Raw genomic sequence first — 26,729 nt, forward strand, 5'->3', positions numbered from 1 at the left:
AGTCGGTGTTGTATCACACACTGCTTTTCTTGCTGATGGTGTTTGTTTTCTCCTCTTCTTTGTGAGTATAGGTTGCTTGCATGCACAGCCATATTCTCTACTTCCTCTCAGTTCTTGGCCCCAGTACAGCAAGGCAGTTAAGCTTGTGCTTAACTTTAAACACATGATTTCGATGTCAGTATTCAGTGCTTAAAGTTAAAATGTCATTAAGTCCCTCGATGGCTCAGGGCCTCTGATATTTAGAACATTTTGTTTTTTATTCTACCATATGTTTCTGCTGCACCTAACACAAAGAGGTCTCAAGCTTGATTGGAGCTTCTAGTTGCTAATGTAATATAATGCAAAATAATAATTTATTCTTATTAAAGCTTATTACAGTAGTACCATCTGAGAACAGGGCCTCATTGTGTTAGGTGCTGTAAAACACGAAGCAGCAAAGAGTCCCTGCCCCAAAGAGCTTACAGTCAAAATTGGCAAGCCACACACACAGTAAGGGAGAGGCATGTAACATACTAGCAGAGTGAACAATATGATGACGGTAAATGTCACAATATTGATGGGATGGGATGCTCTTATGGTCAGGTCCTTTCAGGAAGCAAAACAATTGATCACATGGCTCAAGCAAGGCATGAAGCTGGGCTATTGCTATTTGTTTTGAATCTCTGGATGCACGCTGAAGCTAGGCCACCTCACATGTGACGTCTGTCATTCCTCCCCTGGGGAATGACTCAAAAGTTGAGGTGACAGCTCCTGTCTTGAAATATGCCAGTGTGCTAGCTTAAATAAAAAGGCTGAAAAAACTACAGCATCAGTAGTAGGAGAAATTTTTGAAAAATGTTTTAATTTGTTTATTGGTGGTGTTTAATTTTCTCTCTCTCCTGTCTTTTCTTTACAGCAGTTGTATGCTGCCCAGCTTGCTGCAATGCAAGTGTCTCCAGGAGGCAAGATACCTGGCATACCCCAAGGCAACCTTGGTGCGGCTGTATCCCCTACCAGTATCCACACAGATAAGAGCACAAACAGTCCTCCACCCAAAAGCAAGGTACTGTGCCATTTTAAAGGAGCAGGTTTTTGTTTCTTTCTCAGTATTTACATGGTCCCTGTCAAAATGATATCTGAGCACCTCCCAGGTGGTTACAGATTCATCTTCACAATACACCTTAGAAATAGGAGAAGTACTCTTATCCTCATTTACCTGATGGAGAATTCAGGCGTGGTGACAGTAAGTGACTTGCCCAAGATCACAGAGGAAGCCAGTAACAGAGCTGGGAAGTGAATGCAGCTCTCCTGAGTCCCATCTAATGCCTGAGCCACAAAATTATTATTTCTTCCATCCTTTGGTAATGTGCAAAAGACTAAAGCTGCATGCCTCCCATTCTAGCACACAACTGCTATTCCCCCCTAACATTTAACCCATAGCCATATAACCCATATAACCCATAGCCAACAAAATATGATAGCAGTATGGCATCTCATCCAGAGCCAAATTCTGCCTTGGGGCTCAGGCACTGAAATCAGTGGGGACTCTATGTACATATCCAATGGCAGAGCCGACGCTCAATTAGTGGCCGTTGTGTCACAGAACATATTTTAATCTAATTTATATAATGAAGGGGTCTACCCAGAGTAATTTGGAGGTGGCTGGAGAATGAAGATTTGTGCTCTCTTCGAAGGTCAGGTTAGCAAGTGTAGTCAAATCGTCAAAACATCAGCTTTGTTTGGCAAGTTGGCTACAGGTAAGACAAAGGCAGAGAATGCATCACATCCACATAACACGTTGAAACTTCATTTGACTATTGGCCAAGTGATGTTAATTTGAGATTCTGTCATTTCTCAGCAGTTGTTTTGGGGGATTTGGTTGCTGAGAGTCCAAATGAGATTTTTTCAGAGTAAATTGAGTATACTTGTCCTTGCCATCAAGCTCCTATATCACTCTGTCCCTCCATATTCTTTGCCTGGACAAGGTTAGCTAGGTTAAATGAACATACCAAATAAATTAGAGAAATCTTTTTTCTGTTGCTAAATCAACATCTGTGACTTTGATCAATTTAAATCAGATATGCATACAATACAGTGGACCATAAGACCATGAAGAAAATGGCTTCCTTATCTTTTGATTACTTTTCTCTTTGAGTTAGCCTTAATGTGTTGTAGAGCCTGTTTCAGCAACTCCTATCCACCCTAAGCTGAATGGTAGGAAACCTGAACCAATCATGTTAATGAATCAAGATTAACTTCTGTGTTCAATGGAACTACTCCAGTGATGTTGAGTGAGACTACTTGCATAAGTACAGCCCACAGGTTGCAGAATAAGGGCCACCATTTGTGTCTGTATCTACATATAGATAGAGATAGGTATAAATAATAGATATATAATAAAACATAGTAGCTGGGATTTTCAAAAGGGCCTAGATGACTTAAGAGCACAAGTCTCATTGCTTTTAAATGGGATTCATGCTCCTAAATCACTTAAATGCTTTTGGAAATTCCACTCATTATTACTTGTATCTCTAAATTATCTAATCTTTGAGATGCTATATCTCACCAAGGATCAACTCATTAAATCCACTGCCCAGAATAAGATGTGGTCAATTTATTTCTCAGGTGGCCTAAGGAAACTGGTCACATATTGGAGTGGCACTGCCTACCTTAGTTATTGTAAAACAAGTAGCAAGGATTTGGCCAAGGAAAAGGAGTAAAAAGCATCCCCATTTAAGTGACAGGAAAAACTTGATGAAATGTGTCCTTCCTTCCTTTCGGTGTCCTCTAGCATGCTGTCCACTTCCTTTATCATGTCAGAAAAGATTCCTTGAATTGACAGTAGCATCTTAGTTTTTAGCCTAACAGTAAAGCTATACGGATTAAAAGTAGCCTGCCAAATAAATAATACCATTGTCAGCTCAATGAGATACATGGTCAAAAATTGAAAGGAATGCTTAGGACCGAGAATCAACCTGGAAGTACACATTTACTTTCTCCTCTTCTCGATGCAGACTTCTTGACTTCTCAAAGTTTTTCTTTTCGTAAGGACATCTCTCTTATGTAGTGGAAAGTTGTCAATCTTAAAGCCATTTGGCTCCCCAGCAATGTGCTTTTTTTCAAACAGTTGTTTGTATGGTTAACAAGAGATTTTTGTGCATTTTACAAGGGTTTTCTGTATGATGCCTCCAACAGCTTGTTGAAGAGATTCCACTGCACTTAAGATCCCGATGTTGTTTTTGGATCTACCCGGCACAAACAGAATGTCTGATGAGCTCTGATGGGGGACTGTATTTATGTTGTGGCACTCATGGAATTATAAGGCCTATCAGCCTGGTAATGTCGGCAAAACCATCCTCCAGGCAGCTGTCAAAATCAGCTCTGTTCTTCTTTGTCTTTTATTGCTTTTCCTTATTCATAGGTGTTCCAGTGCCTTTGGCTCACAACTCAGTGGAAGCACACAAACACAACTTATTTGCAAATTGGAAAAAAAAAAAAAAAGAGTGGGCCACTAGAAAAGGAGGGGGGAGGGGCTCCAAAAGGCTGTAAAATTGTGCAGCATGAGCCTTCTGATGCATGCTGTTTTCAATCTGCTGTGTGCCAGTTGGAGGCTCAGAGAGAAAGAGAAAGGATAATGCTGAGAAATGATAGAGTGGCTGTGACCTCCAAGCTCAGCCTGGAAACCTAAGACATTGATTTCACTTAGCATTCCTGCTGAGAAATCCGGTGGAGTTCAGTTGTAATAAAAGAACAAGATTCTGTTCTAATGGTAATGGCGTATGACAGACATATCACTTTGTCTGTCCTCAGCACCAGGGAGAGGAGAATTGGAGAAAGGTCACCTGACCTGCCTGTGGTGTTGTGCAAGTGCTATACTGAGCTTTGAATGAACCTTTTAAAGCTGGGTAAAGGCTTAGCTAGGAAGACGGTGCTGAATATGTGATAGCACCAGAAACTGAATCCTACATGTTTAAACTGTGTATAGTATACATGGTGATACACCTTAGTTTGTATCTGCATGGGTCTTCCTTTGGTTTTACAAACCTTGTTTGCAGCAACATTTACAAAACTATTCACTTTGTGTTACCTCATTATTTCAGCTATTACCAGTGAAGACCTATCTGAGTTTCACAGCCCAATTTTTCTAAAGGAAACATGGTTCATAAAATTGAATCATGGTGGTCTTTCTGGGGGAAAAGCCTCGTGAAGATGCAGTACGTAAAGTCTCCATACATGAATAGTTAGTGTCTCGGACAGGCTTTCAGGAGATTTTGTTTGCTGAATCTCCATTTGCAGCCCACAGTTTACACTGCCACAGTTTTGGAAATATGCTCAAGTATTCATAGACAAGGAGGCAGCCCCATCACATGAGAGTGTTTCAAGGTGGTGGCAAACATGTGGGTCACTTTTGAAAAGACGTGGGTTTTTCCTTTGACTAGAAATTTACAGTTACTGTACTGCTCTTTGCAAGGATTCTTCAAAGTCGGCCTCAGCAGCAGATGGAATTGCTGGCTCTAGATATGCTGAGAAACATCAGGGGGAGTTTGCCAAGGTTCATCCTTTAAATCTAGTAAGACATGAAGACATCACTGAGACCCCTCAAAGACCTTGGCAACCCCTATGTTGGCAAGCCTTTTTATCAGTGGCCCTCACCAGTGTTTGAGCATGGACTGTTCAGACTAACCTGCCCTCTTCTGTGTTGCACTTGCCTTTCGACTGTTGTGTCCCCAAATGTTCAAATTCATTTTTCAGATTCTTGTGCTGTGACTTTTAGGAAACCATGGAGGACGTACACCATTATGTCCTGCTGTGCATTCTGTTGAGTTTCAAGCAGGAAACTGAGCTGGTGTCATGCATTTTTCCAGAATGGAATCTGTCTGCCAGAAAAACTGATTTAAGAAACAGAGCTGGTGGAATACATCCAAAAGAAAATGTGTGTATCTTGCGGAAATGGATTTTAACACAGCTTCTCCTTTAGCAGTTTTTGTGACAGCCGGCATGCTAATCACACTGTTCAAATTTACCAAGGCCTCCTCCACAGCCCCTGTGAAAGGCAACTATCTCTTAAATCTGCCAAATTGTGCTGGATTTCCAGTCTCTGTTTTAAGCACGTTTTGGCCCTGATTCTGCAAGTACTTTCATGCTGCTCAGTCGGATATTCAAGATGGTTATGGCATAAGTGGGAGGGTGAGGGTAGGCACAAGTAAGGTTTGGTGCTGGGTGGCTTATGGGGGAGAGGGAGGAGCTGATCAGCAGGGCCCACTGGCGGGTGCTGAGCACCCACTATTTTTTTCCCATAGGTGATCCAGCCCCGGAACACCCACGGAGTCGGTGCCTATGCTCAGTGTAGCTTGTAAATGCAGCTAAATGTCTCTTAATACCCGACAAAGTATGGTGCATTGTCTGCAGCATCTTGAAAAAACAAGAGCAATTCAGTGTGAAATGTGACAAGAGAGAATTCCTGGGTGCTTTTCTTTTAACCTTGTTATGACCCCAACCCTAACCCGAGTCAGAGTTGTGTCTCCATCAATGACAACAGAATAGTGTCCAAATCATGATTTTTGTTCTTTTCAAATACTTCTGGCAGTGATGTTACTATTTGCTCAGCAGTGGCACCTGGGAGTTGTGACAAGGAAAGGAAATGTGCTTCAGATAATCCAGAAACAGCGCCAACCAGTTAGATATACACAGTCAGATTCTCTTCAACTGCAAATATCCACACAAATGTCAGTGTGAATCCTTAAGTGAGGATGGTACTTTATTTTCTCATTGTCTGGGTCTCTGATCACCAAAATAAAGAATGGCTTAAAAATCTGCCTTGGTGTCTGTAACCAAAATCAACGTCAAAAGATTTAGGGCCAGATTCTCTTATCAACTTCAAAAGATTTAGGGCCTTAAACTGTCTGGAGATTCCTCTTGGGCAGTTCTCCAATGTAGGGAGAATATCTGTTGACACTGAGCTGGTGTATCAGTGACCTGCACAGCCACATCCTCAGCCCTGCTTAATGGGAAGGAGGAAGTGGGATGAAGGGGATGAGACCTTGTGCCAGAAGTGTAAATTAGATTAGGACCACTCCCACTCCATTTTACACAAGGCCTGGATGGGCTTGAATCAGAAAGCCGCAACCAGCTAGCTGTAGCATCTCTTGCCCACTACATCTGACCCCAGCTCAGACATAGCAGAGAATCAGAAACTTAATGTCTAATGTTCTGTACATGAGAGTTTTAACTCAGACATATACCTTGGCATTAGATTGCTTCTCCCATCAGACCACCAACTACTGCAGTAGTTTAGCTGTTGAGTGGCAAGAGTGGTTTTTTGCACCTAAAATAGGACTTTCCTGTTTTGTGATGGTGTTGGCTTTCATGATTGAACATGCTACAGGAAAGGAATTTATTTCACTCTATAGATGCTGAATACACAGCTCATTCAAATGAAGAATATCAACATTCTCCCGTCTATCGCATCTTTTAACCTCCTTATTTAAAAGCATTTTGGAAACAACAACGAACTGTCCTTCACAACAACCCTTTCCTGCATGGTGCTAGAAGAGAGAGACTAGAACTGAGTTAAACACCTTAGTGCAAGTATACTAAGGGCAACTATACATCTCTTTATTGATGTCAGTGTTCAGCAGCTGAGGTGCCTATTTCATCAGTGAATGAAACTATTCCTATTTAGAATATGTACAGTATTAGGGATCTTTTGGAATGAAAGGCTCTGTATAAATGTGAGGTACTCCATTACTATTAGAATTTTGGATCTGTGTTTGCAGCATGGTTATCTGGAAGGTTTGCAGGATTTATTTATTGTTATGTATTTCTGGACTGGACACACCCTTTTCCTTTCCACTAGTTTGGAAATCCCTGTAAATGAATCCAGTGGAATTTTTGGCACTGGAATAGAATAATGTTATGCTGAGAGGTACTGGTGACTGCATGAGTCACAGACCTCTTTGAGATTGGGTGTGACCTCTCACTTTAGTTAACATAATGGTCAGGATAAATTAATCACAACCCCCTCCCCCCACCTAAGACAAAAGGGTTAAATGAACCTGCCTAGGAGTTTTAGACTGGATAGGGAGAATGATTTTGGCTCAGGTGTTTGTGTTTGTGTGCATGTGCGTGTGCATGTGTGAGAGAGAGAGCGAATAGAGAATAGAAAGTGAGAGAGACAGTGGCAAAAAGAAGCAGGTCAAATAGCAGACCTATGAGAGTAGTGTATAAATCTGGAAAATGCTAGAGAGAGAATTTTTGGGGTCTGGTGTTGGTTAAAGAGTTTGTGACTGTAAGCTAGGAAACTGTTCCTTTGCTTGTAGTTCCTCCTGCATTTGGAGAAGCAGGACCTTGTACAGTCCTTATAAATAAACAAGATTACATTAAAGAAAATACAAGATTCCATCATCAGTTTCCATCCCCCAACTGGAACATCTCCAGGGTCCCAAACTTTGACTAAACATTTGGGTCAAAAATGAGCAACAGCATTTACCTCATCCACACTACAGTTAAACCAGAGTGAACTTAAGCCATGTTCAAAAGGATAATTGTTCAAGGCTCACATTCCCTACTGCCCTTCCCAAACTACCCAACAGGGCTAGAACACAGCTGTAAAACCATTAATACACTACAATAGTTCATGTTATAGATTAAGTGATATATACATAGCAAGTGACTGGCACTTGCTTTCCAGCTTTGACACTGAACTGTACTTCTTAGGTGGTGTTTATGTCTGTAGTGCGGCTCGGCCGCGGTTTGTCCCTCAGCGGGGCTGTGGGGTATCCCACCGCCTCACTCTAGTTCGCCAGCCGGTGGCTCTGCTGTCGTGGGGAACAACGCACACTCGGTTAGAGGGGTTTAGACCCCGGGGTGGGGCTGAGTCAATAGTCCGAAGCCGGCCCAGGCCCTAGGTCAGGGCGGGGCAACAAACACTGAGTCAAAATGCTCAGGCCCTCAGCCCGGACTGAGCAGTACTCATAGGCTTCGGCCTCCTCAGGCCAGGGGAAGGGGGAGTCTGCCACCCTAGAGTGGGGTGGCAGGAGGGGACGCAGGCCCTCCCACTCCACTGCTTCCCAGCCCGGGGCCCTAGCAGCAGCAGAGACTTGCTGCTGTCAGTGGGGATCCTGGCCGCAACACACTGACATTGGCTTTGGCAGTGTTGCAGCCAGACTGGGGTTGGCTGCCCCTGGGCTACTTCCACACTCCCCCTCGTAGGGTATCTGAGTCCCGTAGCATCACCAGCAGTCTCAAACACCATCGGTTCCTCTGGGTAAGTATCCGATGGTAGGCTCAGCTCCTTCTCGGGGTAGCTGGCAAGAGAAAAGCTCGGCCCATCCTCAGGGTAGCTGGAGCGGGGTGGTCCTGGCCAGTCCTCCTCGGGGTAGTGAGCGCGGGACAGGCTTGGCCAGTCCTCCTCGGGGTAGCAAGCGCGGGGCAGTCTCAGCTGGCTGAGTATGAGCTCCAGCTGGCAGCAGCCGCAGACGTCTGGCCCCTGCAGTGGCTGGGCCTCGACTGAGCTCTGTAGGCGAGCTTTTATACTTCGGGTCTGCGCCGTGACCTCTGAGGGGCAGGCGCAGGACCCAGCAGCTCCGCCCACGGTGGTGGTAGGGGAGGTTTGTCCCTCAGCAGGGCAGTGGGGTATCCCACCACCTCGCTACAATGTCCATTCGTTGATGGATAAAATGTAGCCAACCTGTCCATTTAACTGGAAACCTTTTCCTTTACTGTCTCATGTTGCTTAGATGTAATATGTGGAAAGAACTGAGGATGACTGATAGTATTTTCCTCTTGATTCCTTTTCTCAATATACACAATAAACGCAAACAGCTAGGCACAGAAACTGACATTTTAAACCACAATTTTTTAAGCACAGTGAAATTATATATCTGAATAGAACTTGTGATGCTCTTATAAAGTAAAACGTCTTCATTGCACAATAAAAAAAGTTTATAGAACAGCAACAAAAATGCAGTTACACAGTGCCTTCTCCCTCCCTGCCCCCGCTCCTAAAAATAAATTAAATAGATGGAGGGACTCATAGGATTCCCTTTCAGGTTAACTCTTCCCAGCTCTGTTTCTCAATATCATGATGTCTCTTTGGCAGAAGCCTGACTCTCAAGCACAGCCACTAGTGAGCCAGCTCTGTCAGGTGCAGTCAGCTCTTTTACTAATTCAAGCTCAGAAGAAAACAAAACACGCAGACATACACACACAGAGAGAAACCCTTTGAAATCTGCTATTGCAAAAAAAAAAAAAAAGGGACAAAAATTAAAGTGAGGCCCTGCTTTTCTAAAACATATGGCTTCAAAATTAGGCATCTGATTGCACGGATGTGAAGCAAAGTGGGGATGACGGGAGAAGTTCCATGTGCACGACTCTGTTAAGGTCCCTACCATATCAATCAGTGCCTTCCTTAGCTTGTGCAAACCAGGAAAGACCCACCACATTTTGCCTTCTTTTCCTGCAAGGGAAGAGTTTCTTCTGGGTTTCCATCCTTGTGGAAAAAGGCCCTACAGCATTAACCAGACAGCATTGCTTGAGACCATGACATCATTCCTAGTATTACTGCCTTCAGGGGCTAATAAAGAGGTCAAACAGCTCCCCAAAACTCTCCGTTACTGCAAAGCATGAAGAGGTCAGAAAATTATTGCAAACAGCTGTACTTGCATTAGGCTAAAGAATGTAACCAGTCTTCAAATGAGGTAACAGCACATTGCTGCACCAAAGAGACACTGAGCTGTAAAAATACCAGGCTTGACTCACCATTGTGTTACATCATTTAAGCTGATTTCCACTAAGATGAGTAAGGTTACACTAGCATTAAACTGGAGTACAACAGAAATGAATCAGACACATTATGTTTTTACTAGCGATTGGCCTAAGCCACAGATTCAGATCCAAATATGCCCAAAGTTCAAGAGCATGTTTGGATCTGAAGTTTCTGTTTGGCCTATTTTAGAAATATGAAGTTCAGATCTGGATTCAGACTTCCCCAGAGTTCAGGGGCATTGGGATCCAGTGTTTTGTTTCAGATCAATCTCTCTGTTTTTTTCGTAGAAGTGATATAACAGATTACTGACCCCCCTGAATACCATTTGGTGCATAAAACTGATAGAGGAAGAGCAGCATTTTACAGAAATAAAAAAAAGGAATGAAAAAGGAACCTCATGATTTTTTACAGCTGCTAGGATAGCAATTGAGCTGACATGGCCAGCTTGCCATCCACCCCTACCAGTTTCATTAAAGCATAACCGGGGGACAGCATGGAATCTGAGGCAACATGATGAAATGGAGAAAGGACTGGCTTTTTGTGGTTGTGATGGTGTTTTCATCAATCCTTTGCCAGTATTTTATCCCCTAGGTAACTCTCTAAGAAGTCACCTGGGGATCATCTAATTTCAAGGTTGACTGAGCCATGAGGGCAGGAGAAAGAGTGTCGGAAAGTGTGGTTGGGTGAGGAGTGAGTGTGCAGCTTGGCTGGTCTTAGCCTTGGTTTACCCTGCTGTCCGCTCCTGGGAACACCTTTCCTCTCCCTCACCCTGCCTTCTTGGTTTACTACATTCCCTTGCTACCAATTCCAGGCCCTCCAACCTTCCAACTAAAAACTAACAGGAGGAGTGAAGGGCAGGCGAGGGGCGGAGAACAACTGACACAGAGAACAAGGTGGGAGAGGCAATATCTTTTATTGGACCAACTTCCATTGGTGAGAGAGACAAGCTTTTGAGCTTACACAGAGCCTTTCTTCAGGACCTGAAAGCTTCTCTTTCTCTCTCACCAACAGGAGTTAATCCAATAAAAGATATTACCTCACCCATCTTGTCTCTAATATCCTGGGACCAACATGGTTACAACGACACTGCATACAATGATAGAGCAGAAAGTGACTCCATGCAGGGAGGAGAGGCTAGCAACATGGGAGAGGTTGGCAATGGAGTGTGGTGTTTTCCAGAGCTCATAGGGCAGAGTATCAGAGTGTTGCCCGCTCTTGGGGTTGGTGATATAGGTGTTAGGGGAAAGCTAACGAGGTAGTGGGTTGCTTTGATTGGGAAGAAGAGCTAGGCTACTGATGTGGGAGGGCTTGTTTTGGTTGGTGAGGAGGAACCAGGAGTGAAGAGAGGGATGAAGTTCATGTTGAGGGGAGGGAGAGCATAAAAGTACTCAGGTGAGCATGATCTCTCTCGTCTCCACTGCAAATTGTTGAGAGTGGCTGTACACATCCTAAGGGCCACACAGTAAATCTGAGCTTAAACGTAGATAGTAAAAATACCCTGCACCAGTATAATGCTGGGATATCCTGCATTAACATGTGGCTTGTTTCTTTGTATTAAATTCCTATCAAGCAAAGGTCATTGGTCCTTTATTACAGAGGTTTACTTTGTGTAGCCACTGAGCTAATAGATGTCCTACAGCAAAGAATATGTTTCATTTCAGCAGCATGCACTGCCCCACTCATAAAGCAATAGTACTCCAGCCATTTGACCCCTCACGATCCAGGAGACAGGCTGAGATGGAGCATAGGAGGCTGAATCTGAGAGTTTCTTCAGGAAAGAAACTAGATGCCTCTCTGCTTCAGGCAATAAACCTTCCACTCCACAAGGGCAGGTTCTATTGGGCCATCTATTTCATTTCTTCGTTCACTTATAACAGCAGATAAGATCCCTAGGCTGACTCTCCAGTGATGGGCACTGTATATAAAAAACTCACAAAGCACTCACGTGGATTTTCCTTTAACCAAACATATAACTTTTGTTAAACATAGAAAGAGAATTTCCAAGGGATTTAGAGCTCCATTGCCCATTCCAGTCAATGAGAGCTTTTGTATTAACTAGAATAGGCATTATATTAGACACCAATATTGTTCATTTAACCCGCTTCCAGAAGTTGCCTGCTCCGTCTGCTGAGAAGTAGTTTGCATGCGCTCACTCTGTACCAGCTTTGCATTTGGCTTTCTGACCCCATGTTCAGGCAGAACAATTTAAATTAAGTCTGAAAGAAGCCTATTTATCAGTACCCATCTCTTATTTTTAAGGAAATATTGCAATGTTTCAATCGGGGATTTTTGTTTTTTATTAACAATGTAAAGCATTCCTCTCCAGCGCATAGCTCTCAGATCATCCCACTGTTATACTGCTAATATTTTAACAGAGGGCTTCACAGATATTTCCCCTCTTAACCTGTGAAGAATCTCAGGTAACTGGGGGTCCCTGCAGAGACAAGGCATCTGAGATGGGGAAAATCTACTTTGTTTTGAAAAAGAGAGACTTTTCCACAGCCCAGAATGGAGGCAACACCAAATTATATTATATGCATTTTCCTACAAATATTTATATTTTGTTTCATAAAGAAAAATTGCAAAGTACTTTGCTTTTAAAGTATTCAGTTTGTGTAATGTGAAATATTGAGGTATGTTTGTGTGAGAGACTTAAAAAGAGACTGTGTAGATCTTGTTAAAATGGAGATTAGTACCCTGCTCAGAAGCTTGGGTGCATTGCTGCAGTGTTGCCAACTCTTGCAATTTTATCATCAGTCTTATGAAACTTCTTAGTTTATTTAAAGCCCCAGCTCCTAGAGTCATGTGAATATGTGAGAATCTCAGCTTTTTTTGTTGTTGTTAGTTTCAAGCCCTCATGGTTTCAGAGAAAAGCTTGTAAAGGGGACCCAAGTGTATACCAAAGCTCAAAAACCAGAAAACAAATAAAACTCCACAAAATGTATTATTTTAATAAAATCTCATGATTTGATTTTTAAGCCAATCTCACAATTTTGGGGGGCCTGACTCATGATTTTTGAACATTTGGTACTGGCAATACTGCAAATGCATAAACTTTGCTCTCCAGAAGTATATTTCTGACCCTCAGTACCCCGTGGCAAGATTTTAGCAGTATCCAGATTAGGGCTAACTCCAATCAGAGGCCTAGAGAGCGATACAACCTGCTATTTAGTTATGTAGTAAGATTTTAGCAAGAGGCTCTGAGGATCCTCCTCCACATATAACACCAGCTATAGATTTTTTGTTCACAGTCATGTGTATTTATGTGCTAGTTGTGCGATACACAAGTGTTTAATACATTTGGTTCTCATGGGCTGCTTTAGTTTCTAGGCTTTTCATTTCCTACTGCATTTTAAGTACAAAATAGACTAGCATTGTGACTAATGATCTTAGAAAACACATCCATTACAGATGGGCAGGTATCTCACAACACTGGGAGTGTGTGGAGAGAAAACCTTGTCTGTGTTTAGGAATGCTGGGGATTGGATATTCAGTTTACTGGGATCATCCAGAAAAGCTCTTTGAATAACAAACCTTAAATGGTTTGTAAATTTTTAGTATTTTTCAACTTTTTGAATGGATGTGTCAGCACCTGCTAAGCAAATAGAGCTAAAAAACCCAAAACCCTTTAAAGAGCTGTGTGTTTATAGATATGTAAGTCATGGATTTGCATAGCCTTTCACCTTACATGCCAGAGAGTGACATGCCACGACATGAATCAGCCACATCGTGTTACATGATTTCAAGCTAACATGACAGGATAGGAATTACATAGTGACGAACAGACCCAACATGACATATCCATAGGAAAAGTGGCACCAAACGCTTCTTAAAGTTGTGTTTAAAGAGTGCTTTTCCCCCCTCCCCTGAATGCTTCAGAGAAAAATATGAAGTAATGTAAAAGAAAAGGAAATAGTGTGGTGATACTACCTCTAGAGCAATTTTAATTGTGTACAAGCAGGAGAAAATGTGTTTATATCATGAGACTGCTGAATATTTTAGTTATTTCAGGTTCTAATAAATATCTCCCCTTGTACAAGTAATGTTCTCAGAGCTCCAGTCATCCCAAGTTAGGGTTTACCTCATCTTTAGTCAGGTTAAGTGCTATATAAACAGTAGTTTATGGTTGTATGTTAATACATTTTGAACTTTGGCATGGGCTGTCTTAGTGAAAACATAAAACTTTCTGGTTCAATACAGGCTGCATTAACTCGCCAAGTCTGGGAGTGGGAAGTAATCCCTTTGGCCCTGCCTCTGGTCCTCTCCTCACAACTCCTGCCCCAACACAACTCCTCCAAAGTTCTGTATCCTTGTACCCACTGATGACACACACACCCATCCACCTGCCCACAAGAAAATGGAGGGCCAAGTGTGGAGAGATCCCTCCCAAGAGTCTAATGTTGGCTATATCATTCTGCCCATGAAGCTATGTTTTATGATATTATATTAGGACCAGCTGCCATTGTTACCTGAGTGATCTGCTCTTGCAAACTCTTCCTTATGTGGGTAGTCTTATTTCATGGGATTAGTCACATGAATAAAGGTTACATGATTTGGCTATTGATGGCTGTTTAAAATAAAAAGCCAGCAACTTCAACTAAGTGGTGATTTAACTAATATTCATTTTCTTATTTAACATCAAGGTGCAGTTGGACTGTGCTTGCAATGTACTACTCGTACAGGGAAATTTGACATACATTCACATTTGGCTGGACGATGGTTCTGCCTCATCTTGTCAGGTGCCATTACATTTGTGATACCCAGGTCAAAATGTTGTCACATGACCTTTTGCTAATCTTACTATGGTGCTAAAGCCTGGATTTGCACTTTTAAACTCAACAGCCCCACATACATGATTATTGTTGTGGTGGTGGTGTTATTTATTTGTATTACCATAGCAGGGCCGCCCAGAAGATTCAGGGTGTCTGGAGTCCTCGGTGGTAGGTGGGCCCCTGCTTCGGCAGTAATTCGGCGGTGGGGGGTCCTTCCGCTCTGGGACCTGCCGCTGAATTGCCGCCGAAGACCTGGAGCGGAAGAAGCTCCAGGGATCCAGGCCCTGTGAGAGTTTTCCGGGGCCCCCGGAGCAAGTGAAGGACCCCCTCCAGGGGCCCCAAAAACTCTCATGGGGGCTCCTGCAGGGCCCGGGGCCTGGGGCAAATTGGCCCCCTTGCCCCCCCCCCCAGGTGGCCATAGCCCCTCAAAGCCCCAGTTACAGACCGGGACCCCATTTGTGCTAGATGCTGTACAAACACAGAACAAAAAGACAGTCCCTTACCTGAAGAGCTTGCAGTCTAAACAGACAAGACTGACTGGGTGGACAGAAGAGTGGAAAAACACAGCAGAGTGAATGATGTGATGATAGTAAACATTGTGTTCATTCCAGAATATTGTATGTATGTATGTATTTATGATGAGTTTAGTTAGGAGGGGATAAGCTAAAGGGAAGGGAGAAGGGGACATTGAAAAGAAGGGATTGAGGGGGACAGAGATGTGGATAAGAGAGTGAGAAGAGTGATGCTGAGGTGAAGAGACTGTCAGGGAAGGGGGATACTTGGAGCAAACAACCAATTTAGCACAGGGCAGAGAAAGTCTGGTCAAAACTGTAGCAAGCTCTCCAAAGGACCGAAGGTCTCTGTGTTGGCTTCTGCCCCTGCTGACTTGAGTCTCTGGCAGGCTTCCTTGTTGCAGCTTTCTCCCAAGCCCACATGGGGAAGGGAATGGGAGACACCATCTGGATGCTAGCGCCCGTAGAGCGTGTGATGTCTCCTCTCCGTGGTTCTTCATCCGAAGGGATACTTATGGGGAGGAGGCAGGGGGCCCCAGCTAGGCCATGAGGATGAAATGTTCTCTACAAGATGAATCCTGTGTCAGAAATAAGCACAAACATATAGGGGACAATAGAGGCAAAATGCCAAATAGAAGCTTAGACTTTTGGGTTAATTTTAAAAATATAAATGGATCTCAAACACATGGATGATTTCAAAACTGTGTTTAGAAGAGCCGGTGTTTTATTAAAATTAGCCCTTTACTTTCAATTCACTGCAGTATGTATCACTTCCTCATCCTGTGCTCTTGTTAAACAATGTTGTGATTCATCCTCAGATGACTGCATGTCAGTGTTGGATCAAATGATTCCTATTGTAGTCACAGTACGTAGTTTGTGAAATCCGTTTGTAAACTGTTGTGGGCTTATACAGGAGCAAAGCTGCTGTGTAAACATAAGTCATTATAATTGAAATGATTAAATCACCTGATGCTTACAGTATATCTAAGTATCTTATTTTGATCATAATTAATTGGCAGCATACATCTTTTGAGTCAACACTCAAGAATTTGTGCCCAGAGTAAGTCACAAAACATAGCATCTTAAATATAGTGAGTGGGGAAAAATATGTTTTTTCTTCAGGATGTTATATAAAAGTAGCCCATAGAAGGCCCTGTACATAAATAGTAAGTCAACCCCCTGGAATTTTTTTAAAGGCATCACCTTTCCCTCCTGGATACTGCTGTGAAGAAAGAGAATCATTAGACATCTGTAGACATCAGCTATAAAACATCAAGAAATAGCTTGTGGGTAACCTTTGACACAATTGAACTTACTTGAAATGAACTAGGGCTGGATTCATTGCCTTTGGTCAAGCCAGTAGGTGGACTAAAGGTCTCTCTTATCCTTCTTTCCATATCTTACGTTATTAGCTTCTGGGAGGTGGATGTGTTCTGGATGAGAGATGGGAATGTGTTTGGATGTGTTCTTAAATAGACATTTGTTGTATGTCTGAAAAGAATAGGCCAGCTTAACAGTTGATGTTGGGGCTATTTGAAATATATATTTTTTTAAGCAGTTGCCTTCTTTCAGCCTTTCAAAAACCCATTTTTAACCGATGGTTTCAGCTCAAGGAATAGTATGGAATTATTTGTGTATGGATGCGCCCATATTTGATATAATTAATAGAGAGATGGAATACAAAAATCTCCATAATTTGACCTAGGAAGATCTTGTAGTTCTCATGATTTGATTTCAAATTCATCTCTATAATTCGCTCAACTCCTGGAGTGAATTATAGTGCGTTCCTACAATGTAACACATATGCTGATACATAGTTGCTCATTTTAGCTTCAAAGGGCCTGATGCTGAGAGGTTCTGAGCATCAGCATAAATAGGAACTGCAAGTGCTTAGCGTCTCAAGGGTCAGACCATAAGTTTTGTTAAAGAATCTAGCAGTTGGTGATTTCATTTTCACCGGTGGAGAATCAAGAGTGAGATGTGAGTGTATTCTGTTGTATCTCACTGTGTGAGGGATAAATTTGGCACAACACTTCTTCGCTATTGTCTGTTCTATTTCTATCCTGTCACTGGCAGTTCTGAATAAAAATGGAACTACAATTTATTTCAGTTTTTTAAAAGGTCTGTATTGTTAGGATCTTTTGATATTAATGTGTTTGTTTATTAATTGGCATATACCTTAAACTTAAAACTCTGTAAACTAGTGGAATCCCAACCCAACTAAATAGGTGTATCCTTGCAGAGTGTTGTAGAGTCACTTCAGTGTAAGTGAGAATCAGATCCTTAGGTTAAAAGCAAGAAAGTTGTATTATCCCCATTTTACAACTTGAGAACTAAGGCACAGAGTGATTAAAGACCTGATTTTTCCATTGTTCTACACTTTGTTAGTCATTTACAGAAATAGAAAGTCCTACTTTTTGAATTTGGTAACATTTAATACTCACCTTGCACTGATGTAAGTGACTTTACAATGTGCAAGATAATGAAGAATAAGGCCCTAAATGACTGATCCAGGCTCACACGAGAAGTCTGTGGATAAATCCAGAAATGAAACCAGTCTTCTGAGTCCTCATCCAGGCCTTTACCACAAGACCATTCTTTCTTTTCCCTCAAATTTGTCTGTCTGAAGCCCTAAGTCCCTCTGCCAGAGGGCTGTTTCCCTTAGTAGAGTAGGGTCTGGTACATCCAGACTACCTGCCATATCGGCGGGTAGCGATCGATTTATCGGGGATCGATATATCGCTTCTCGTCTAGACATGACATATCGATCCCCGAATGTGCTCCCTGTCGACTCTGGAACTCCACCAGAGCGAGCGGCAGTAGCGAAGTCAACAGGGGAGCTGCAACCGTTGATCCTGCGCCGTGAGGACAGGAGGTAAATCAGAATAAGATATGTCAACTTCAGCTCTGGTATTCCCGTAGCTGAAGTTGCGTTTCTTACATTGACACCCCCCCTAGTGTAGACCAGGCCTAAGAAGCAGCCTATGCCCCAGTGAGTCACCAGAAATTAAGCAATGTCTCCTGTGTGGTTCCAACACCTGATAACAGAGTAGGAAGATAGGTAAATCCTGCTCCCTGTTATAGGGATATTGCAAATTAGTTATGCCCAAAATGTAGGAAAAGGGGTGAGGGCATTAAAATAGAAATCAACATGATTTCATTTTGTTAAATGTAATTGAAAATAGAATTTGAGTTGGTTTGAAACATTCCCCTGAAGTATTGCAGATCTCCTCTATGCCTCAAAAAATTGTGGAAATGCATGTGATACAGAAAGTGACGTGAAACTGATTAGATTCAGTATCCAAATGGAGTGAAATGCAAAAACTAAATAAGCAGTATAAGTGGAGAGAAATAAAATCAATTTTGTTTTAGTGATCATAGAAGGTGATAGTAACACAGGTGAGCATATTTTATTTTTTATATCTGTGTTTTGTGTTCACAGTTTATATTTTAAAAACAATTAAGAGTTTGACAATTAAATAGTCAATCAGTTCATTCCTACAGTAGAAAAACGTATTTAGACAGTCTTTTCCTACAGTTGTACATATCTATAAATAAAAACACCCCATCTGTATCTATGCATAGCACACTAGGTGTACTGTATACATAGCTGCCTGTATGTTGATGTAAAATCTATGTAGCCTATATAGAGAGATACAAAGTCAGAGGGAACACAAATGGTTTTTTTGAAGGAATTTTTTAGTCCACTGTGAGTTTGTACAGGCTGTTCGAAATTTTTTTCTTTAAAGCTCTTTTTGACTTGTTTCTTCCAAAGTTTTCAACAGCTGTTTTTCTGAATTCTGGGTTCTATGCAGCACTTTTGCCTCTCTTGTATGGCCACGGCAGGATGAAGGGTTTGTTGCTAATTTGTTTTGATATGGTGTGCTTTGGTCTGTCGTCTTTTTTAAATTATTTCCTTTTGTAGGTGTGGAGTTGAGGTGGTGGTGTGCTCCCAGCGTACGTGTCATCTACAGCAAGGAGAGGAGATGGTAGACTTTGATCAGTGTGGCTTCTGTTGTCTTGTTGTTCATTTAAAATGTACCTGTTTGTAATTCTGGCTTTGTGGGTTCTTGTTTTATTTCTTCGCAGGTCCTTCCCTTGCTTTTGAGGTTTCTTCTTTTCTAGTTCATCGCTATTGATTTTGCCTAGCAGTTCCTGAACATTATTAGCCAGAGAGAGGTAGTAGCCACTGAGTTCAATTTAGGCAGTAAACCAAATCCAGTATTAAGTCTATCTCCATTTTATAAACATGCTTTATACAGATAGAGAATAGGACACTGAAAGTCAGGACTCCCAGGTTCTGTATCTGTAATTGTTATAGTAAGGATTAAAAAAAATAACCTAAATGTTTGGGAAGAGATATAAACAATCATGTTTCAGGGCACAAACCAATCTCTAATTAATGGGAGTTGGGAGGTATATTCCCTTGAGACAGGTTTTCCCATAGCTACCTACTGGTTTTTGCACCTTCCTCTGAAGAAGCTGGTACTGGCCACTTTTGGGGAAAGGATACTGAACTAAATGAACCACTGGTCCAGGGGTCAGCAACCTTTGGCATGCGGCTCGCCAAGGTAAGGACCCTGGCCCGCCGGGGCAGTTTGTTTACCTGTCGCGTCCAGAGGTTCGGCCGATCGCGGCTCCCACTGGCCACGGTTCGACGCTCCAGGCCAGTGGGGGCAGCGGGAAGCAGCGGCCAGCACATCCCTTGACCTGCTCCACTTCCCTCAACCTCCATTAGCCTGGAGCGGCGAACTGCAGCCAGTGGGAGCCACGATTGGCCAAACCCGCAGACGTGGCAAGTAAACAAACTGGCCCGGCCCACCAGGGTGCTTACCCTGGCGAGCCTCGTGCCAAAGGCTGCTGATCCCTGCACTGGTCTGATCCAGTCTGTCAGTCCCTTTGGTCTCATTCCTGACTCTGCTACTTACTTGCTATATGAGATTAGGCAAGTCACTTAACCATGCTGTGCCTCGGCCACTCCTGTTATAAAATGAGGATAATGATGTTGAGATGTTGTGAACTTTAAATTCACAAATTTGTGAAGAGATTTGTTGAAAAATATTTTTCTTGTCCTCTCTGCCACATATTTCAGCAGGGCTGTTTGGAAGAAATATTCCTTTTAGGGGAATTTCCCCCTCTAATTTTGTGATCCTCTTTCATGATTTTTACTTTGTATGAAATATTTTGTATTGTTAAAAGCCTGAAAAATTGGTACTTGGCTTCTCCTGAATATTTGTAGTATCTGTGTTGATGCCTGTTGATCCTGATCTGTGCCTAAGACACTCTTTTCTTGTTTAGCTGCTAACCTGAGTCTGTTTAGAGAGGAACTTCATTAATAGCATTACACAAAGTCGGAGCAATGTTGGTGTGGGAAACGTACAATGCAATTAATGGGGTCAAAACCAGATTGTGCTCTGGGGATCTTCTTTGGCATGAACAGAAGAAGAATTCATCTAACTTCCTCCACTGCCACTACCTTCAGGCTGTGCTGGGCCTGGAATAACCCTCATTGCTCATGGGTCCAACCCCTATTCCTTGAGGGGGCTGATTGGTGGACCTGAGTAGCTGTGGACTCACCCTCACTTTTCCCCCACCCTGCCCTTCCCTATACCTGTATGCTGTTGTTCAGAGGGCCTCCATGAAGCAAAGTTCTGAGGCATCCTACACTCCCCTCGACACCCAAGCACACTGATGATACCATAGTCTGTTCCCTCCATGTTTGTGGATGGTAGAGAGCAGGGTTGGCCTGCAAGCTGCTAGACAAGCCCCATTCATTCTCCTCATCTGTTTAGGAATTATATATAATACATGTGGAAATCAGGATATCAAATACAAAGAGAAAACAACAAAGCTGCTCTTTGTCACAGCAAAATAGCATATGGAATAGACAAGAGAAAAGCTGACAGTTTCCAGGTAGTCAAACAAAGAATTCCTAGAGCTGCTTAATAAGTTGGCCAAGAATCTGCAGGCTTAAAATCATCATCCTATCGCAAAGCGGAAGAGAGGACAAAGGGCCTGATTTAGCTCCCAATGAAATCCCTGACCAAACGCTCATGGACTTCAAAAGGACCAAGATCTGGTTCAAAGAAGGAACAAGTCTGCATATAAAGATCAGGGCTGGCTTTTGGACACCCAATAAACCCGCAGTCCACCAAACCCCAACTGTAGGAACAGTCAGAAAGTTAGGCCTCGGTTATGCCATTTAGACAGTCATACGATGAGGATGGTGGAGAGGAGCATTGCCCCAGGGAAGCTCCAGGAGGAGTATGACTTGAATTGGTAGAATTCAACCTGAGCCTCCCTGGCATACAGGGGAGTCACGCTCATTGCTCCACCCATCAAAGGGCCCCCCATGCTAACCCTGCCATGCAGCCAGCGCTTTCCCCAATGCATGGAGATGGTCTTGACTCCCTCTCCTCCCTGCACTCTTTGCAGTGTCCTGCTCCCTGGGCGATGCAGGAAGATGGGTGAGTCTTCTTGTGCCTTCACCTCCTCCCTACACAGCTACAGAGCACAATTTGTCACTTAATGCGAGACAGTGCATTCTTCAGGGGGTGTCTGAGTGCACTGATCCGCACTGTGCTTGTTCTGCCTTATCTTAGGCAGAGAGCAGAGATTGGTGTGTTCTGGCCTGGCCTGGAAAAGGTGCAGCCAATAGTTCTTTCTCCTAGACACCGCATGGGCCAAAGTGAAAGTCCTTTGTACCCCAGAAAGAGGATTAGTGCTGAAAGGAAAAACATTGTGTGAGGGGATGAGTGCCCAAAGAATAGACCTCCCTGGGAGCCCCCAAAATCCTAAAGCTAGTCTTGGAAAAGAGGAGCCAAAACTTGCCAGTTAACATAGAATTTTGTAGAATGTGTAATTCCAGTGTCCTGTTCACTCAGGATTAGTTACGTGATTTCAGGTAGTTCTGTATATAGAACCTCCACAGGCTTTGTGACTGAGCTCCCACCAATGCTGCTACTGATGCTAGGACAAAATCTTGCTTAAGCTTGTGCCCTCCTTACTGAAGCTCCCCCATCAACAGAAATGGAAACTGTGCATGAGCATGTCGAGAAAAGAACATACTCCCCTGTGTGTACATCACCATCTTGGATGACTGCTAATCATGGAACTGCTGTCCTAAAAGCAATAGTCATGGGAATAACAATGCATTGTGTCCTGTAATCCCAAAAGTAAGAAGAGCATTTGGGGAATACCAGCAGTGACTGAAACCACCAGTGTGTAGCCCTGGGAGCTATGCACTAGGCAGTTGAGAATGCAATACAATAAATAAAACAGGTTTTTACACTAGATTTAAGGGTCAGCTAAAGCCAAAACCAGAAACTGTTTGAGGTGAAAATGAGAATCCAGGCTGAGATTTACCTGTAGCTGCCATACTTTAATTATCAAAAGTCTGCGCTGTGCTGCACCAGAGAGGTAGAGGACAGCCTTACTCCAATATTTCCCTTGGATCTGCTTCTCAGGGCCTTTCCCTCTGCTTCCTGATCAACTCTGGTCAATGCCCAGTCTTCAGAATTTCTGTACTGCAAATGTTAACTCAGATGTACAATAAGATTTAGTAATTTCAGTGCATCCAAAGAATAATTCTCCACATCTAAGATTTTAAAAATCTGCTCTGTTTTTATCATATTATGACCCAGAGGTCGGTCTCTGTCTTCCTCCCTGTCTTGTTGCGTCTCTGTGTAGATACATAAATTTCCACTTCTAGAGGAAGGGATGCATTATTCTTAATCAAAACTTGGAAATGTGGCAGGAGGAGGTGCAGCTGCAGATGAACATTATCTAATTCAACCATCCTGTCGTTTAACATCCTTACTTAATTTAATACAATTATTTAATCAGTGAGGATAATATCAGCAGTATGATTCATTTATACAACGTTTCACAACTGCCTTTAGCTCTCATCGTCATATTATCACCACTGATAATTTCATGAGTGACTATGGAATAAGAAAAAGAACTGCCAGTATCGTTCTGTGTGGGGACAGCTGTACTCTTCGGGGGACAATGATATTGGAGGATTTTATTTGTGTGTGTGCAATTGCACCCCTGTTACTGATATATATTTACGGTTAAACATTTCTGGATAAGCTCATGACTGGATGACTAGGCCAGTGACTGGGTGTATTGTTCAGTGTGCAACAATAGCAACATTGTCTTTGCAGACGCACCAGTAAATGCTCCATATTTTGCATTTTTGTTGAAATGAAGATCTCCATGAAAGAGAAAGAGGGTGGGGGAAGTGGGGCCATGGTTTTGTTTCTGGAGAGATGGGGGATGCATTCTTTGAGAAACCCCTTTTCTGGCTCCGTGTTTCTAACTCATTTGGCTGTAATTTGTACCGTCAAGGTCATTTAGATAGGCAGCAATATGTGGTGAATGTGTTCCCAGAGGTCATGAAAAGCCTCTTTAGTAGAACACACTAGGCTGTGCTTATGCCAGATCATTTGAGCACATTTGTATTGCCAGTCAGATGATGCACAGTGTAGTTCATGATTTTGTAATAAACTGTGCAACCTGGATCTTCAGTTTGTACTGTTGAGGGATGAAGTGCTTGGGCTTATACTACAACACAGTGTTTCAATAACTGTATTTTAATAGTAAATTAATATATAAAATATGTGAAAAGAAGCTAGATTATTAAAATCCAAATGGATATACCTGATCTTTTTTTTTTTCCTCCCTCTCTGAGATTGGTCCACTCATCTGGGTCAGCCCTCTTTCATTGATTTTTTTATTAACTGAGACAGAGGAACTCTGGGTAAGGTATTCCAGTCTCCACTAAAATTCCTACTCGGGCAAAAATCCCATTGGCTTCATGGGGGTTTTGCCTGAGTAAGGACTAAATAGAGATCTCAGGATCTGGCCCATAGAGACATTAAAGAAAACATAATTTCAATCAGTTATTTGGTGGGACAATATTAGTGACTTGGGAGTCAGGATTCTTCTTCGAGTGATTGCTCATATGCATTCCAGTTAGGTGTGCGCGCGCCGCGTGCACGTTCGTCGGAGAAACTTTTACCCTAGCAACCCAGTCGGGTCGGCTGGGCGCCCCCTGGAGTGGCGCCGCCATGGCGCCCAATATATATCCCAGCCGACCCGGCCACCCTTCAGTTCCTTCTTACCGCCCGTGTCGGTCGTTGGAACTGTGGAGCGCGGCTTCGCTGATCTCCACACTCCCTAGCAGCTCATTTAGCTTTCGTTGTACATAGTTAATTATTGTATATAGATAGTTTATAGTTATCAATAGTCAGTAATTTAGTGTTGTTAGTTTAGTTTTTAGTGGTAGCGAGGGGATCGGGGTACCCCCCCCTCCCCCACACGGGGAGCCGGAGCCCATGCCCGGCTCCTCCGGTTTCAAGCCCTGTTCGGCTTGTCACAAACCTATGCCTGTGGGAGACCCTCATGACTCCTGCTTAAAATGCCTAGGGGAGTCGCACTTAACTGCTAAGTGCTCAATCTGCAAGTCCTTTAAACCAAGGACCAAAAAGGAGCGGGACATCAGATTAAGACAGCTCCTAATGGAAGCGGCCTTGACACCTTCGCCCTCGGCTCAGAGCGCAAGCAAGCCGGTGAGCAAGGGCACCGCGGCACCGAGTACCTCCTCCAAGAAGGCGGCACCGAAACCGGGCCAGAGCCGCTCCACCTCCCCGAGACCGAAGGCGGCGAAGGCACAAATCGTCTCACCATCAGCCGCCCCGCAGCCAGACCCTGCGCAGAAGGCGGATTGCCCGGCACCGATACCGACCGCGGCACCGCCCAAACCGGTACCGTCGACTCCGGCCCCGCGAGGTCCGTCGAGTCCGGCACCTGGTAGCTCCCCGGTGCACACAGTGGTAGAGCTCTCCACACCTACTACCCCGGAGACATTTGCCGCGGCGAGAGAGCTGATCGCCATTACGGAGGCACCCATGCCCTTACCCCCGGCACCGCCGGTGCGGGTCCTGTGTTCTATGGGCAAGCCGACCCTGACCAGACCAACTTCAGTCAGTGTAACAGACCGGCACCGCTCCAGGTCGCGGTCCGGCAGACGCTCAGCTTCAAGACGCCGTTCAGGCTCATGGCGTCGGTCCCGATCCCGATCCCGGTACCGATCGGGCTCCCGGCACCGATCACCTCGACGGCGATCGCCTAGGCACCGGTCGAGCTCTCGGCACCGATCACCCCGGTACCGCTCAGGCTCCCGGCACCGGTCAGGCTCCCGGCACCGGTCAGGCTCCCGGCACCGGTCGACGTCACGTGCGTCAACTTTGTACTCCCGGCACCGCTCCAGCTCACGGCACCGCAGGGAGCACCGTGCCTATAGAAGCAGATCCAGACAACGGCACTCGCGATCCCGGTCGACCTCCCGGCACCGAGCCGGTCGCAGGTCCCGGTCTCGCTCTCCCCACCGATACCAGCACCGGTCGCCAGTATCCAGAGGTGTGAGGTCGGTCGGCACCTCGGCACCGACCTTTGCAGCACCACCGTGGCCATCAAGAGGCACGTCGGCATCCTCCCATGCTGGTAGCTATTACGAACCCGAAGTACCGCTGGGAGAGTTTCAAGACCCACACACACAGGACACGAGTGCCCAACAGTGGGGTTTCTGGACACCATGGGCTTACCAACAGACCCAGGGTGCCCCCCTACCTCAGCCACGTCCCACTACTGCAGAGCATCGGGTGCCAGAGGCCACTGTTTCCCGACCTCCCGTGATTGAGTCGGACAAACAGCCGCGTCCAGACTCACCGGGCTGTCACGAGCAGGAACCAGAGGAACAACGAGACGCCGCACAGGATGACCTCATCCCCGGAGTCTCCTCCTCCTCCTCGCCGGACGAGGCAGTGGCCGGGACTTCAACATCGGGTCCTCCACCAATAGATCTCAGGGCCCACCAGGACCTCCTCCGTAGGGTGGCCCTTAATATCAACCTTCCCGTGGAGGAAGTCTGAGAGGTTCAGGACCCGGTGGTGAGCATCCTATCGGCAGATGCCCCTACCCGAGTAGCTCTACCGTTTATACGGACTATTCAGTCTACCACCGAAAACCTGTGGCAGTCACCAGCCTCCATCCCGCCGACAGCTAAAGGGGTGGAGAGGAAGTACATGGTACCCTCTCGAGGGTACGAGTACCTGTATGTACACCCTCCCCCCTCCTCCCTCGTGGCCCAGTCGGTCAACGACAGGGAACGACATGGACAACAGGCACCGGCCCCCAAGTCCAAGGAGGCTAAGCGCATGGACCTCATGGGTCGCAAGGTCTACTCAGCGGGGGCCTTGCAACTCCGTGTGGCCAACCAGCAGGCCCTTCTAGGACGTTATAACCACAACATATGGGTGGAGGTGGGTAAGTTCGCAGAACTGCTACCCCAGGACTCACGCCCAGAATTCAACGCATTCCTGGAGGAAGGTAAGAAGGTGGCCAGGACTGCCCTCCAGGCCTCCCTCGATGCAGCTGATTCGGCAGCCAGAACCATTGCGTCAGGAATAACCATGCGGCGCATCTCATGGCTGCAAGCCTCCACACTACCTCCAGAACTACAATACACTATCCAAGACCTACCCTTTGACGGGAAAGGGTTGTTCTCGGAGAAGACGGACTCAAAATTGCAAAATCTAAAAGACAATCGGGTCATTATTCGCTCTCTGGGGATGCATACCCCGTCCACCCAGCGTAGACCCTTCAGGCCCCAAACACGGCGCCCATACTTCCCAC

General features: G+C 44.5%; 1 protein-coding gene across 11 annotated transcripts in view; it reads left to right on the forward strand.

The window, feature by feature from the left end:
- SOX5 (SRY-box transcription factor 5) overlaps positions 1-26,729 on the forward strand; it is an 857,385-nt gene that overhangs the window by 779,764 nt on the left and 50,892 nt on the right. For all 11 annotated transcript variants that reach the window (XM_050968476.1, XM_050968460.1, XM_050968468.1 and 8 more), the window contains one exon: positions 896-1,042. In XM_050968476.1, coding sequence (XP_050824433.1) covers positions 896-1,042 — 147 coding nt within the window. The remainder of the gene's footprint in view (positions 1-895; positions 1,043-26,729) is intronic.

This window comes from Gopherus flavomarginatus, chromosome 1, assembly GCF_025201925.1.
Source record: "Gopherus flavomarginatus isolate rGopFla2 chromosome 1, rGopFla2.mat.asm, whole genome shotgun sequence".
Classification (NCBI taxonomy): domain Eukaryota; kingdom Metazoa; phylum Chordata; order Testudines; family Testudinidae; genus Gopherus; species Gopherus flavomarginatus.